General features: G+C 33.0%; 3 protein-coding genes across 3 annotated transcripts; all 3 read right to left on the bottom strand.

Moving 5' to 3' along the window:
* Window positions 1-129: 129 nt before the first annotated feature.
* OCT59_009901 (uncharacterized protein) lies at window positions 130-4,475 on the bottom strand (the record flags this gene model as incomplete). The annotated part of the gene is made up of 17 exons (XM_066132665.1): window positions 130-504; window positions 569-711; window positions 780-1,090; window positions 1,162-1,284; window positions 1,365-1,474; window positions 1,557-1,710; window positions 1,780-1,928; window positions 1,999-2,067; window positions 2,140-2,367; window positions 2,445-2,489; window positions 2,563-2,596; window positions 2,691-2,737; window positions 2,980-3,017; window positions 3,086-3,119; window positions 3,389-3,406; window positions 3,482-3,491; window positions 4,087-4,475. The coding sequence occupies 17 exons, from the start codon at window positions 4,473-4,475 to the stop codon at window positions 283-285; spliced, it is 2,124 nt and encodes a 707-aa protein (XP_066000287.1). The 3' UTR covers window positions 130-282.
* Window positions 4,476-4,581: 106 nt separating this feature from the next.
* Window positions 4,582-5,787, bottom strand: OCT59_009900 (uncharacterized protein; the record flags this gene model as incomplete). Its single annotated transcript, XM_066132664.1, has 2 exons — window positions 4,582-5,432; window positions 5,553-5,787. 2 exons carry the CDS (start codon window positions 5,785-5,787, stop codon window positions 4,582-4,584), a joined length of 1,086 nt encoding a protein of 361 aa, XP_066000286.1.
* Window positions 5,788-11,848: 6,061 nt separating this feature from the next.
* On the bottom strand, window positions 11,849-13,236 carry OCT59_009899 (uncharacterized protein; the record flags this gene model as incomplete). Its single annotated transcript, XM_066132663.1, has 5 exons — window positions 11,849-12,124; window positions 12,187-12,558; window positions 12,626-12,799; window positions 12,889-12,971; window positions 13,134-13,236. 5 exons carry the CDS (start codon window positions 13,234-13,236, stop codon window positions 11,849-11,851), a joined length of 1,008 nt encoding a protein of 335 aa, XP_066000285.1.
* Between the last annotated feature and the right edge of the window lie 2,358 nt (window positions 13,237-15,594).

The raw sequence follows: 15,594 nt of genomic DNA, 5'->3' as shown, positions 1-15,594 counted from the left end.
TTCACACAGCAATTATAAGTTAACAATGGTTAAAAAATAAAGCGCATGCTATATACAGTACTGTACATAAGCGCGTTCTGTTTTGCTAAGAATCGAAAAGTAGAAAAGAAAGTCTAACACAAGGTCATCTGATTTTGAGACGAAATTATAATTTTATATTTTTTCGATACATCGCATACATATATTGACAAAATATAAATAAAAAGGTCAAAGCCAAAGATATTAATTTAACAATATACAGCATATGAAGCTAAACTAATTCCCACTTTCCCACTTCGCTAATTAAATCAATGGATCAGCATTTGGTGATCCTGGACATGGTGACGCAGGATATGGTCTTTCGGTACTCACTTTACATACTCTCGCTTTCTTTGGGGTTGACATGCACGCAGATAAATGGTGCTGACTTTCATTTCGAGGTCGTTTCCGAAGCCCGGCACTCTTAAATGATTTGTTAGTCTGTCCACTTCTTTGGACGATCTTTATCGTCTCTCGGACTACAGACTAAATTTACAAATACATCAGAGCTTTGTATGTAAAACATATCTAACAAAATTATGAACCTAACCTTTATATTCAAGACCGATGCAAGAATTGTCAAAATTGATTCGAATTTTTCGGCCACATCGGGCACTTCCATCAAATCACTACGTCGCAATCTGCAAATGTAACCCATTGGGTTATCGATATATGCTATTGTCATCATAAGGCCTATTATAAAAAATTAAGATATTAGTTAACGATGGACACTTTAATGGAAATCAAGATCAGTCATATACCTCCATGAATAATTCCTACGGTTTGTATTTTTTTGCGTGCTTCATCGTTCCAACATATTTTCTCCATTAAGTTTAATAGCATGTCTTTAAGTACCTTTGGAAGTTTCAGCCCTCCTTCTCTAAGATATTTCGTTCCGTATTGATCTACCCAACCTTTACCCGCCTCTCCCGCCCCAAATTCATTTTTATCAACATTTCCGACAGCTCTGAGGATCCAGTCCCCTCTACGGCCAATTTTTCGACGGTCTCCTAATTTCCTTTTCGTTTTTTTATTTTTTCGAGTGGCTGTCGATACACTCGTGCTTTCACCTCTTGATCATTGAAAGAAAGAAATCACATTAAATCAAAGAAGACACTCTTTTAGAAAAAAGAAAGAAAATACCTGATGACAGATATGGCCTTTATATTTTCGAATGCGTGGTCAAAGACCATACTCCAGACGTGGCAGTTAAACCAGTTTTCTAGATTTGCTTCCGTTATTTTTCCACTTTCAATTTCTCTAATTCTATAAGTAATTTTAGTCAATTCACTGTTGACATCACACAAAGACGGTCGCAAAGAACAAAAGTAGAAACCGTAACTTACAACGCATGTAAAGCCAGGCATATGTAGTCCATATCGTGATGCTTTTCACTATCATAATCAATACCGAAACTTAATTCCTTTATTAGTTGTTGTATTTCCTTTAAGTTCGTCTACAGCAAATTAGAAAGAACTCGATGACTTACTGCATTATGCATATGTTTGCCAGCAACATGTAAATGAAATATTTATTACCTTTCCGATAAATTTACCCAGAAAATTATTAACTTCATCTGAGAGTTCGGGAACTTCTGGGATAGGTGTGAGCTCTATCTCACGAAGTTCTGTCTTGGTGAAACAGTCTGCAACCAACTCGTCATCAATATCCAGGATAAATGAGTGAACAGCACTAGGGAATAAAACTTCAATTTAGTACAATTATTCCTACGCAAACATAACCTCACGCATGAATACTAACTGTTCAAACTCCAGCTCCCTCCCTAATTTATATAGTTCATCTTCGATTACTTTTCCCGACGAAAGTTTCCACATGTATCGTCTATCCATTAACTTGTAAGCTTCGTCAACCTCCTTTCTATTTGCTTCGCTTAGTCTAAGTGGTCCCGTCTAAATGGCAAGAACATAGATTCTTATCAGTATTCAGTATACACAAAGCCAAGAATCTAATAAGATTTACTTTGTTTTTCTTCGTCACTTCTACTTTATCGTTTGTCGCTTCCTTAACTTCTTGATTATCAATCGCTTCCTTTACGTGATAGACAATAGCAAGCATAATAAGCGTTTATGGCTAACAACACCTATCCCGAATATAATCTACCTGATCAGATACGTCCGAATCATCATCATCAGATGCAGAGACTGGATCCTGCGATTCAACATTATTTTCTGAATGATAATCTGCTCCGCTTCTTGATCGTCCTTGTTCGTCCTTCTTGAGTCTTTTCGATGATTGTTGGCATTCGTCCACGATTTCATCACCAACGTTCTCCCCCACAGCTTGGTATATATCAATTGTTTTTGATCGAATAGTTTCTTTTACACGATTCTATAAAGACAATTTGGTAGTTTCGCTTATGTGTAGTCATAAATTAACATGTGCACAAATAAAGGTTTTTCACCTGCCTTCTTGCGTTCATCTATCACTTCTTCCCAATACGAACGAGTATCCTTTGAAAATAATGTATATGAATATGCGATATGATAATAAGGAGCTCTATAACAAAATCAAAAACAAACAGACCAGATCGCAAATAGTGAGGGCTAGGAAAATATACCTATACTCTGGATTCAGGTAAAACCTGTCAAGAGGTGCTCTTCACTATTACTTGGGCTAGGAAAATAGACCTATACTCTGGATTCAGGTAAAACCTGTCAAGAGGTGCCCTATGGTCGGCTAAATTGAAACATATTTGATGCTATCAAAGAGGGAGGGAGAGGCCATTTAATGCGAGTCCTAACATCAAATTATTTCTTTGCTCTCTCACATTTACATAAAATATCTTATAGCTAATAAAATTATTTCTCTATCTATACGCCTATCACCCCCATAATCTTTTTCTACACTAGAATTCAGAAATAAATTATCCCACCCATATTTACAGAATTTTTGTCTATCTATATCTCTCCCAAGCGCACAGACTATATAAAATATTATTACTCGAAAGAGAACTTCTCTGAGATTAAGAAATTTCGAATCTATAGTATATTTACGTGAGTATTAGCAACAGGTAAAAAAATAATACAGTATTCCAATTCACACTTACTGATATACTTCGTTTTCACAATATTACATCCCGCCTCATATATAAGGAATTGATTACTTGATTTTTTTTGCGTTATCGCCGGTACGATACTGCGCAAAGTTTCAAGAATTCGGCACGTGAAGATGCTTATGATTCTTATGATTCAAAAATTATTGATATACTGCGCCAGACTTCTGCTGTGCCGTTGCGTGTGACGAGATTCATGTGAGTAATTTCACTGCGTCCATTGTACGCGTGATGATGGTCTGTGATTTTCTCGGCAAAGATCAAAATGCCGATATATAACAAGAAGAGCAATATGACCGAAATTTTCATGGACATCTATAGAGGCGGGAAAATCGATTAACATCGTGATGTCATGTTTCAAGAATCTAGTCGAGCAATAAATCAACATACCTTATTATTACTTTGCGGATTATACTCGTTTGATTGATTGATGATATTGTCGATGTTAATAATGGTAGGTTTAAAATTTTATTAGATTTTTCGTTTGATTTTTTGCTTATATTTGCACAAGGCGGATAAAAACTGTCTCAACTTCTTTTTATATGACTTGTAATGGGTTTAAGGTTCGATTTTCGGAATAAATCTTTGGGGAAATTACGTTATTATGATTCATCACGAAAATCAGATCAACAGATGCTCCCTAAAATTCCCTGGATCAACAAGGGGGACTTTTTATTATTAATACATGCAAAAGCTTGAGTATATGCAGGAAGTTTCGAGAATAAATTATATAGTGCAATGACTATCCTAATGATACTACGCATTTATAGGATCTGGATCCTCAGATGAAAAACTGAGAAATATTAGCATATAAACACAATCACACACTAGATATTGACATGTAAATATATTGCGCTTAATGCGCCTTTGCTTTATTGATAAAAATATATTTTTCGGAATAATATCAACAATGCCATCACATGGCTACAATTGCGAACTTGAGTTTATTGCTTGAAGTGAAGCAAGTAATACAATATTCCGTTCCATTTTTATACCATTCGCCATGTAATCCATAATTCCCATGTTTTCCATCACAAATAGGACATGGTGAGCTCCACGGCTGAGGTGATGCAAAATTATAATTATCAATCCCTCTAAAACTATTTCGGAATTTCAGGCATGTGAAATGCTCTAACACAGATCTGATAATTAATTCTGGATCGGGTTTGGCTTCAAAAGTGATAGGCTTGAAATCAGAGGCTTGAGGCTTTTCTGATATACTTGTCACAGCTTTTGATAATTGCCATGGCTCACATCCAGTTTCTTTTTTATATCTTTTGTATAATTTGGAATGAATCTTATCTGTCAAAATACTTGGTAACCCAGTTAATTTGGCATGCCAATCCAGATAATCGGCGGTTAGTATTTTAACAGACTCAGTCATTTTCCTTTTTATATGACTGCAAACAATTTAAATCCCTTTTTTCTCATATAGACCTATTCATTCAAAAAAAAGATTAAAATTCCCAGACTATTGTAAAGCAATGAGACTATGCAACTATCTCAATTTCACGCTGTTCACATTTAATAAAGTAAGATCCTGCTTTATACCTACCTTCTATTTCTTCAACATCATGACCTAATTTGCATAATGGGCAGATATAGTTCCCGCATGATGTCTCATCAGTAATCCCATAATAATCGAAATTTTCACTACTACATTCTCTATATAGATTAGGATATTGATCCAATATCTTGTTGCAAAAATAGGAATGATCGGGCTTAGATTGGGATGCAGATGATACACTTGCTGATGTATTAACCTCAGTTGATTCCAAAGCTGGTGGAGCATTTATAATTCTTTCTCTGGTTTCAGGATTTTTGGTTACATGATTTTGGCCGGGGCTTCCAGCTGAAATCTCAGTTATGTGACTTGATACTTCTTCCACATCACTGTTATCGTTATCATTATGCTTGGAGAAATTATCTATGATATCTTGAACTTTATCATTAGTCAACTCAAAAATAGAGTTTGCACTATATGTCGTAATATACTTAATATTATCTTTGCCTACCTTTTCAAATAATTTATATATCTTCACAGCTTTCTGAGTTTTCCTTTGTAAGTTTTTACGGGAGATTTCTGGGAGATGCAATCCTGTCTCTTTAGATCGTTGCTTTCGCAACATGGATAAGTGTTCCAACATTTTATCATAGATTATCCCCTTTGCCTTTTTTTCGCCTATTTTGCTTTTACCATCTTGTACAATCACACTAACCTGAGTTAAAACTTCCTTTCCATAATAATACCAGCGCAAAATCTCTTCCTGATTAGCACAAATTGCGCCATATTCAGCATCATCCGCTTTATCAAATAATTGTGCTAGAGAAAGCAATGAATCTGTAGATAAATTTTAGTCAAAACTCTCAATTGAAATCACATCGCAAGGAATGGTTTTGTCGTTCGATTGGACATCATCCTTAATGCTGTCAGCTATCAATTGTATGATGTTTTCTGCACCTTTCTTCTTATGGCTATTTTGGCCAGGGGCCCTGGCTGAAATTTTAGTCACGGGATTCAATACCTCCGGTATCTTTTCAGAAGTGGAGCACCTGGTATCAGATTCTTGATTTTGGTTAAGAGATGCTTGCTCTGCTTTGCTAAGTTTTTTTCTATCAGCTTGGCGCTCCTTATTGCGTTGCTTTATTTCACTACTAACGATTTTCTTATGAGCCTCAAGCAAGAAATTATCCATCTCTTTCTCTTCTAACAGTTTTTCATGATAGACCGCACCCAAATTGAAGTTAGATGGGTTATTGTTAGGGGTAATATTTCCCTTACCCTGAATGCCTTCAGCTGAGTCATTTTGTAACTGGTTCTGTTTCACTTTTGTGACACGATCACTAAGCTCAGCATTCTCAGATTTCAACTCCACGATTCCAGCCCTAAGTTTGGCATTTTCAGCATCACACCTCTCGTTATATTCCTCATTCGCTCTTAGAAACTCGATATTACTGTGCTTAAGTTCAGCTATTTCAGCATCAGACACTGAGAGCTTGTTTTTAAGATAAGGGATCTCAGTTACACAGGTCGAAATTAGTTAAATAGGGTATCAATAGGTTATCAATAGGTTATCAATCGGCTATCAATAGGCTACCCTATTGGTAGCCTATTGAACTTGCGCCATAATCCATCACCAATTGGGCAGGCTGATTGTTAGCCAATTAATAACTTATTGATAACCTATTAGTATCCTATTGGTATTTTTATCAAATTGGTTATCAATAAGGTATTAATAGGGTTTCAATAGGTTATCAATTAGCCTGCCCGATTGGTGACAGATTATGGCGCAAGTTCAATAGGCTACCAATAGGGTAGCCTATTGATAGCTGATTGATAACCTATTGATATCCTATTGATATCCTATTTAACTAATTTCGACCTGTGTTATACATGCTGCCCAAATTATTTTGGGATGCCATAATTATAATTTGGGATACCATAATTCATTCGGTTTATATATAATTTACTATGTAAAGTGCCAAAATAATTTGGGATGCCATAATTGAATTTGGGATTTTACTTATAATTACAGCAGCCCAAAATAATTTGGGTGGCATGTATAATCTCAGTATTCTCCTTCCTAAGCTCTGTATTCTCATCCTCAAGTTCAGTGATGCGCTATTTCAATAATTCAAGCTCAGATGACATGATCTATAGTATATAACTAATACAATGTATATAAGCATTCTAAATAAAAAAAATATGTGTTTTTGGGCGAACTGAGTTCGCCAAAATTTGCCAAGAAAATTTTTTATTAATACATGCGAAAAAATAAATACAAAGTTTCAGGACGTAGTCTGTGATACATGATAGTTCTATGCTAATACCACTGGTAAAAAAATGATTTATCCTACACATATCTTACACATATTGGGTACTTAAAATGTAGAAAATCATACACAAATAATACACATATCATACACATATCGGGTACTAATATATATATCATACATATATAAATCCGTGCCTGATAGGTATACCTATATATAATAAGTACCTGATATGTGTATGATATGTGTATTATTTGTGTATGATTTTCTACATTTTGAATACCTGATATATGTAAGATATGTGTAGAGATTATATAATAGAGATAGACCATTTTTTTACCAGTGTCTACGAACAGTTGTGGAGTAACGTTATTATTATTCTTTTTTAAGGTATTCTTGAACCTTAGCCTTTTTATTCTTAGGCTCTTTCTCAACGTCCACCCGTTTCTTCAATAACCCAACAATAACCTCCATTACCCGCTTCACATTTTTATACAACTCCTTTTCATCCTCCGAATCTTCTTCTAAAGCAGATTCGACAAAATGAATATTGAGTGGGTTTCTACTCGTGCAAAAAAGCCCATTTGGGATATAAAGAAGAAAATGCCATTCTGTAGCTGTAGTCATGATCCCGAAGAGATAGTCATATTCTTCACCGAATGTATCATCTGCCTTTTGTTTTCTCTTATTAGTTTGTAAAGCACTTTCGCATTGTATAACATTCTGTAGATTGCCAGAGGTATGTTAGTGAAACAAGTCTTGCCAGAGGCGCCTAGGCAAAGAAACTCTGGAATAAAATAGGCTTACTAACCTGAGCGAATCCTATTGCAATTTGATATTGTTTACCCTCTGTGATGCAAATTAACTCCTCAAGCGCTTAGATTGCGTAATCAACACGATTTGTATTTTTCTCGCCAACAACTTCGAACTGTGGGTTTAGTGATATTTTTTTTCCGGTAAGTTCTCTGACTATATTAATACATGCATGAAGGATTGCTGAAATATATTCACAACGAATAGCTTCATTACTTTCAACGACAGGTCCCATATTGCGTAGCCTGAGTCATATATCTTTAAGATAGTGTAACAAAGCCTCGTTCTTATCATCGATGTTGTGGGGTTCTATTTATAAAGCAATAATACTATACGTTAGTTCCTGAAGGGTAAGTAATATACAGCAAAAAGGAAAAATCATACTTGGTGTAAATTGAGGTATGTCTGTTATCCGCCCATCTTGGACTCCATACTTTGCTAACACCTCTTTCAAGTCTTTCTTAGTCTTATACGAGGAGAACGACTTCAACTTTTTATCTTTACACTCCTTAGCAAACTTCACAAGTCTTTTTGCCGGTCCTCTTGCTAAACCATCTTGCATATACTCTTCTTCGGTCATGTCAAAGAAGTTCCCGCCATTAAGCTCTTTCTTCTCTAAAATTTTGATAGCCGTTTCACTAAGCTCCAAGTTTTTCTGCCCTTGCCAATATTCTATAAGCTTGGCTGTATCAGATTTTTTAATTTCATCTGCCAACGAGACCGTCTCATTTTCAGCAACAGAGATAGAGGTGGAAGCTGGAGTATAAGGTGTACTGGTTTCAGAAGACATAGTGTTACGTTTTTATAGGAATATTTGGCTCAGACAAAAAATAGTGTTACTTTCCGGAGTAAGATAAAAATTTATTTCTGTTCGAAAAAGAAAATACTGGGTGTTAATATAGCTTTTTATGTAGTACAGGCATTGCATCATCGCACGTGACCCTTTCTCATATACGTTCGATAAAATAATACTTTATTTATGAAATACTGTAAAATAGTTGCCGATAGCTGGCCTACATTACATAAAAAATGAGACTATACTTCGTGGCTTAGACCTATCGCTAATGAAATATAGATAAAAAAATCTAATTATCTTTGCTTAGTACCTCCAGCACCCTTTTAGCGGGAGGGTACACGATAACATTAATTCCCTTTTCACCACTAAAGATACGTTGGGGTTGTATAGGAAAATGAGTAAAAATGGTATCTTGCGGTTCCATTCTTATTGCACCTTCTACTTCAAATTCACTGATGTTTCTTAAGCTGTTGATTATGACACTATCAGCTATAAATGTGACCCTATATAAAGCCAAATTGGTCGAATCTATATCTTGAAATCGATCCAGACGACGGGTTCTGATTGTCTTCGTGAGAGAAGAGACTCTATTGTTGTTAGCGTTAGATATCGTTACTTCAAAAATATCGTTCACTCCCTCGTCAGAAATGAAACAGTTGAGAGTAATATCTCCACCAGCGAGAAACTTGTCAAGCTTGTCAGGAGTCTTGGTCTTATCAGATTCCTTGGTCTTATCAGACATCTTGCTTTCCTAAATACAAGGTCCATAGTGAGAAAACTAGCTCTCATACATACATAACTTCTAGCATATACATACCTTATTTTGCGTTAGCTATGCTAGTGAAACTATTTTCTCCGGAAAAGTTTTTTGAGGAATGTTGGCTGAACTTTCACATACCATTACATGCTTTATATCTTGCTGGGAAAAAGATAAGAAGGTATGAGACGTAATTAGTATTGTTGTATGATGCCAAGAGCTCTACGAAAGCACATGCAAATGGATTTTTCATACCTTTTCACATAAGGATCTACCGGAGAGACGCAAAGGTACATCAGGAATTTAAACACGGCATAATGTTCCGTAAGTTTACAGATTTTCATAAAATTACGTACATTTACGGCATAATGTTCTGTAGATTTACGGATTTCTGTAAATCTACGTAATTTTACGATCGAAATATTCCGAAATAATACGGGATCGTAAATGTTCCGAAGCATTACGATCGAAATATTCCGAAATAATACGTGATCGTAAATGTTCCGAAGCATTACGGTCAAAATATTCTGTAATAATACGTGATCGCAAATGTTTCAATCAAAATATTCCGTAATAATACGTGATCGTAAATGTTTCGAAACATTACGATCAAAATATTCCATAATAATACGTGATCGTAAATGTTCCGAAGCATTACGATTGAAATATTCCGTAATAATACGTGATCGTAAATATTCCAAAGCATTACGGTCAAAATATTCCGTAATAATACGTGATCGCAAATGTTTTGAAACATTACGGTCAAAATATTCCATAATAATACGTGATCGTAAATATTTCAAAATATTACGATCGAAATATTCCGTAATAATATATGATCGTAAATGTTCCGAAGCATTACAATCGAAATATTCCATAATAATACGTGATCGTAAATGTTCTGAAGCATTACGATCAAAATATTCTGTAATAATATGATATCGCAATTGTTCCGAAGCATTATGATCGAAATATTCTGTAAAATTACGATATTGTAAATGTTCCGAAGCATTACGATCGAAATATTCTGTAATAATACGTGATCGAAAATGTTCTGAAGCATTACGATCGAAAAATTGTTCCAAAGTATTACGATCGAAATATTCTATAATAATACGTGATCAAAAATGTTCCGAAGCATTACGATCGAAATATTCCGTAATAATACGTGATCGCAATTGTTCTGAAGCATTACGATCGAAATATTTCGTAATAATACGTGATCGAAAATGTTCCGAAGCATTACGATCGAAATATTCCATAATAATATGATATCGCAATTATTCCGAAGCATTATGATCGAAATATTCTATAATAATACGTGATCAAAAATGTTCTGAAGCATTACGATCGAAATATTCCGTAATAATATGATATCGCAATTGTTCTGAAGCATTACGATCGAAATATTCCGTAATAATACGTGATCGAAAATGTTCGAAGCATTACGATCGAAATATTCCGTAATAATACGTGATCGCAATTGTTCCGAAGCATTATGATCGAAATATTCCGTAATAATACATGATCGAAAATGTTCTGAAGCATTACGATCGAAATATTCCGTAATAATACGTGATCGTAAATGTTTCAGAAACATTACGGTCAAAATATTCCGTAGAATTACGATATCGTAAATGTTCCGAAGCATTACGATCGAAATATTCCGTAATAATACGTGATCGTAAATGTTTCGAAACATTACGATTGAAATATTCCGTAATAATACGTGATCGTAAATGTTCCGAAGCATTACGATCAAAATATTCCGTAGAATTACGATATCGTAAATGTTCTGAAGCATTACGATCGAAATATTCCGTAGAATTATGATATCGCAATTATTCTGAAGCATTACGATCGAAATATTCCGTAATAATACGTGATCAAAAATGTTCCGAAGCATTACGATCGAAATATTCCGTAATAATACGTGATCAAAAATGTTCCGAAGCATTACGATCGAAATATTCTGTAATAATACGTGATCGTAAATATTAGTCCTGTTCATTTCCAGTCAGGTACATTTTTCGGTCGAATTTTGTTGTACAAAAATTATCCAATAAAATTTTTTTATTTTCGATCGCAAATTGAACTGCTTTAGATTGAAATTTAGTTCAAACTCCTTGTATTTCCTGTAACTGATTTTGTTAGGATTAAAAAGGAAATTATAACTTATGTCTTTTTCTTAAATATCACGTAAACAGAAATTATCTAATTTTGGTTGGTTGTTTTTGGTATTCAAAACGGGCTAAAAGTTCAGAAAATGGTTGCGTTGTACACCGAAAAATGCGATCGACTGGAAATGAACAGGGCTATTTTGAAGCATTACGGTCGAAATATTCTGTAATAAATTCAATAACTTATATTACGCTACGTAACTTATCTCATCTGGTAATTCAAGTTTCTAAAATAATCATTCTTATTTATTACAATCGTAATATTTCACATTTACACAAAATAAAGTGGCCAACTACATAATGATCAAATATATTTTACCCGAACATGTATTTATTTATTGACTTGAAAATTATCTCCTTTATTAAAATAAATGGGATATTAAAATATATGGGGGGATATTAAAATATAAAAAATATATGCGTAGTCAATTATTATTTTATTTTTTATATTGTTTTTTTAATCGCCTCATTCTTTCTTTTGTCTCTTCATCCGTACTACTTATATAAATTCTTCTGCCTTCCTCCTCGTCTTCTTCTCTTATCTCGTTTTCTTCCTCTTCTTGTAATACTTCTTCTGCTTCGTCAGCTACTTCTTCTGCTTCATCAACTTCTGCTGCTTCATCAACTCCTTTGTTTGTCTCTTCAGCTTCTTGGGAAGCTTCTATTTCGTCATTATCGGAATATGAATAATTATCCTTACTTGTAATTTTTTTCTAAGAAGTAAAACAAAATTAGTTTTTAAATATTACTATTTATTCAAATTTCTAATGCTTACCAAATTCTTCGTTAAAATGGATTTTATGACAGATTCTGTAACCTGAATATGTAAATTTTTCGGATTTAAAATAATTTCACAAATACTTATTGCATATGCAATTTGCATATTAGATAATTGATTTTTGCCTTTAAGTATTTGGAGGATTCTCGACATATATGTCTCCGGATCTGGATTCTTGATTTTTTTGAATAAATTACTGTAACAATTTTTCACGGCTGGGCTCCCTTTCCATTTTCTTATTTCGCTTTCCTTTAATGCCGTGTTTACGGCAGGGATTGTGGGAAGGTTAAATTCTTTAAAAACGACATACATTATGTCTTTCACTTTAGAAGCTAAAGAACCCCGGGCACTACGATGTTTAGCTAGAAGCTAAAGAAAAGATTTTAAATTTAAATTTCAATAAATTAATGTAAAATCGTAATTTCTCAAAACTTACGGGAGAAGCAATGTTTTTTTCATAAAATATAATCCATTTATCATATCTTTTAAACCGTTTAATAAAATCATCATAGTTTTCATTCATATAATTATTAGTGAACTCTCGAAGTTCATCGGGGGTAGAATATATTGAAGCTTTAAGTAACTTTTTAGCAACTTCTTTGATTATTTTCTATAATCAAGAATATAATAATTTAATGAGGAATTACTACTAAATGTTCAACCATGATTTACGTAAATATTTGTATTTTTGGGTCTTACCTTTATATATTCTTCATCCCCTTGATTATTATCATTATTTTTATCGACCGATTCTTCTACTTTCGATACTCGTTTTCTAAAGCCTTTTGGTTAGAAATAATTATATCCAGTTTGGATAAAATTTTTGTATTCTGGCGCAATATTTTCGTTAAAGCTTCTTTATAACAGTAGAATATAAATAATATAAATAATAATATATTAGTAATAATTATTTTTATTTTTCAAAAATATATAATTTAACCAACCATTAATTAATTCATCAGAAGATTCGTCGGTTTTTCTCCGTTTGTCTACATGCTCGACTGTTTCAGTGTTTTTATTATTATTATTATTATTATTTTTGTCCATGATTGAAAAAATGAAAAAAAAAGAGAAATTTAATGGATAGAAGAGAAGAAAGGAGTTTAATGGATGAATTGAGAGAGAAAAGAAAGGGTTGGTTAATGGATAAAGGAGAGTTTGAAGGATGCCTGTGAAACAATAGCATGAGTTTTTTTTCTGTTAGTGGACTTGCATTGCGTTGCAAAATTTTTTTTTTTTTTTTGAAAGGATTTGTTAAATGTGTGAAGAAGAAATAGAAAAGACATGAACTTGCATATATTTCTAAAAAAAAAAAAAATCTGGGAACATTTGCAAATCCAGTAGAAGAAAAATGGTATAAAAAAAAAAAATCTGGCAAATCCAGTAGAAGAAAAAAGGCATGAAATGAAAAATGAGCAAGACGCTCGAGAGACTAAATCTGCAGACAAAAAAGATGAGGACCAAGCCTAAACGGATAGATTGAAAGGGGTTGGTTAATGGATAAAGGAGAGTTTGAAGGATGCCTGTGAAATAATAGCATGAGTTTTTTTCTGTTAGTGGACTCGCATTGCGTTGCAAATTTTTTTTTGAAAAGGATTTTGTTAAGGGGTGTGAAAAAGAAAATAGAAAAGACATGAACTTGCATATATTTCTAAAAAAAAAAAAAAAAAAATCTGGGAACATTTGCAAATCCAGTAGAATAAAAAAGGCATGAAATGAAAAATGAGCAAGACGCTTGAGAGACTAAATCTGCAGACAAAAAAGATGAGGACCAAGCCTACAGAAGATGAACAGAAACAATGTATATTTATATATTTTATTGTTTGTAAATCTTTTTATATACTGTTGTTTGTTAAAAAAAATTATTTGATCATTATGCATAATGATCGACTACACAACAAGTTTAATTTCATGCAAAGCCTATATATTTCTAGATCGCAATAAATATAAGGTTTTCGTTACATTTACAACAAAGTTAATAGATAAATGACAATCTTTTATGCAAAGCCCTACAATATTTCTAGATCCGAATAAACATTCAAATTTTATAAGGTTTTCGTTTACATTAAAGTTAATAGATAAATGACAATCTTTCATGCAAAGCCTACAATATTTCTAGATCCGAAATATTTCGCAATAAATATTCAAATTTTATAAGGTTTTCGTTTACATTTACAACAAAGTAATAGATAAATGATAATCTTTCATGCAAAGCCCTACTATATTTCTAGATCTGAAATATCTCGCAATAAATATTCAGATTTTATAAAATAATAAGCTGTGCATGATTATAACGAAATTTTTCTAAGCTTATTAATTGATAAATATATAGAAAAATGCTTGTGGTCTTTTGATGCACAACTATTGACCGAAAAAATGTATAACCAACCAGATCACAGTTACAATTGAGCACAATTTTTGATTGATCGGGTTGGTTATATATCCATAATAGCTTATGTTTATTATATTTATTATAAAATTAAAATCGATCAGGGGAAAACCAATTTTTGTAGATCTGATTAACCGGCTTATGTTTCCATTAACATGATCTGATCTATAGAGTTTCAAAAATAGGATTTTAGAGATTTTGGCTTATATTAGGCGAGGCTTGTTTCAAATTTGAAATATAGCTTCGCCCGAAACTCACTTTATGATTATCGAAATACGCCACTTTTCGTAGAAAAATTTAAAAAGAGGTAAACTTTTCACAATGATCTATGCCTGAGCTGGATCATGTTGTGGCTAATTATTTTTCGGCTAACTACACCATTATGCAAACGTTTATAAATTGACATAAATGAGCAAATAATTTTTTAATTAATTTGTAAAGTTTAAATTCAAGTAAATAAAATACTCTTAAAAATGTCATATAAATGCCCTTTTTGTCCAAGGTACTTCAGCACAAGGTCTGCATACATTCAACATAAGAATTTTTGTACTCCGCCTAATAACGATAGTAGCGATAGTGAAGAATTAGAAGAATTTGAATATAAAACTAATAATCATGATATCGAGGTAAAGAAAATAGGAAATTATAAGATTTTTTGAATTTCTTTTTTAACATAATTAATTTTATAGATGGTCCATGAAGATTCATGTGAAGATCTTTCTGATAATGAAAGTACAGACTCAGAAATAAATAATCAGAGTTTTCAAAGTATGATGTCAATTTCAGAGGTTGGTGAAATTGATCAAAATATAGAAGAAATAGACCACGATGAAAATGAAAATGTCTTTGAAAATATCTTGGAAGATTCTGATTCAGAATTGAATGAAGAAGAATCCAAACCAGAAATTAATGTTAATTACCCAAGTGAAGCATATGGTGATTTAATGGCATTAGTTACGAAACATAAACTTAACAATGCGACAGGAAATGCTATAATTAAATTCTTTAATAAACAT

This window comes from Rhizophagus irregularis, chromosome 18 (assembly GCF_026210795.1).
Source record: "Rhizophagus irregularis chromosome 18, complete sequence".
Classification (NCBI taxonomy): domain Eukaryota; kingdom Fungi; phylum Glomeromycota; class Glomeromycetes; order Glomerales; family Glomeraceae; genus Rhizophagus; species Rhizophagus irregularis.
This window is presented reverse-complemented; position numbering and strand designations above follow the sequence as displayed.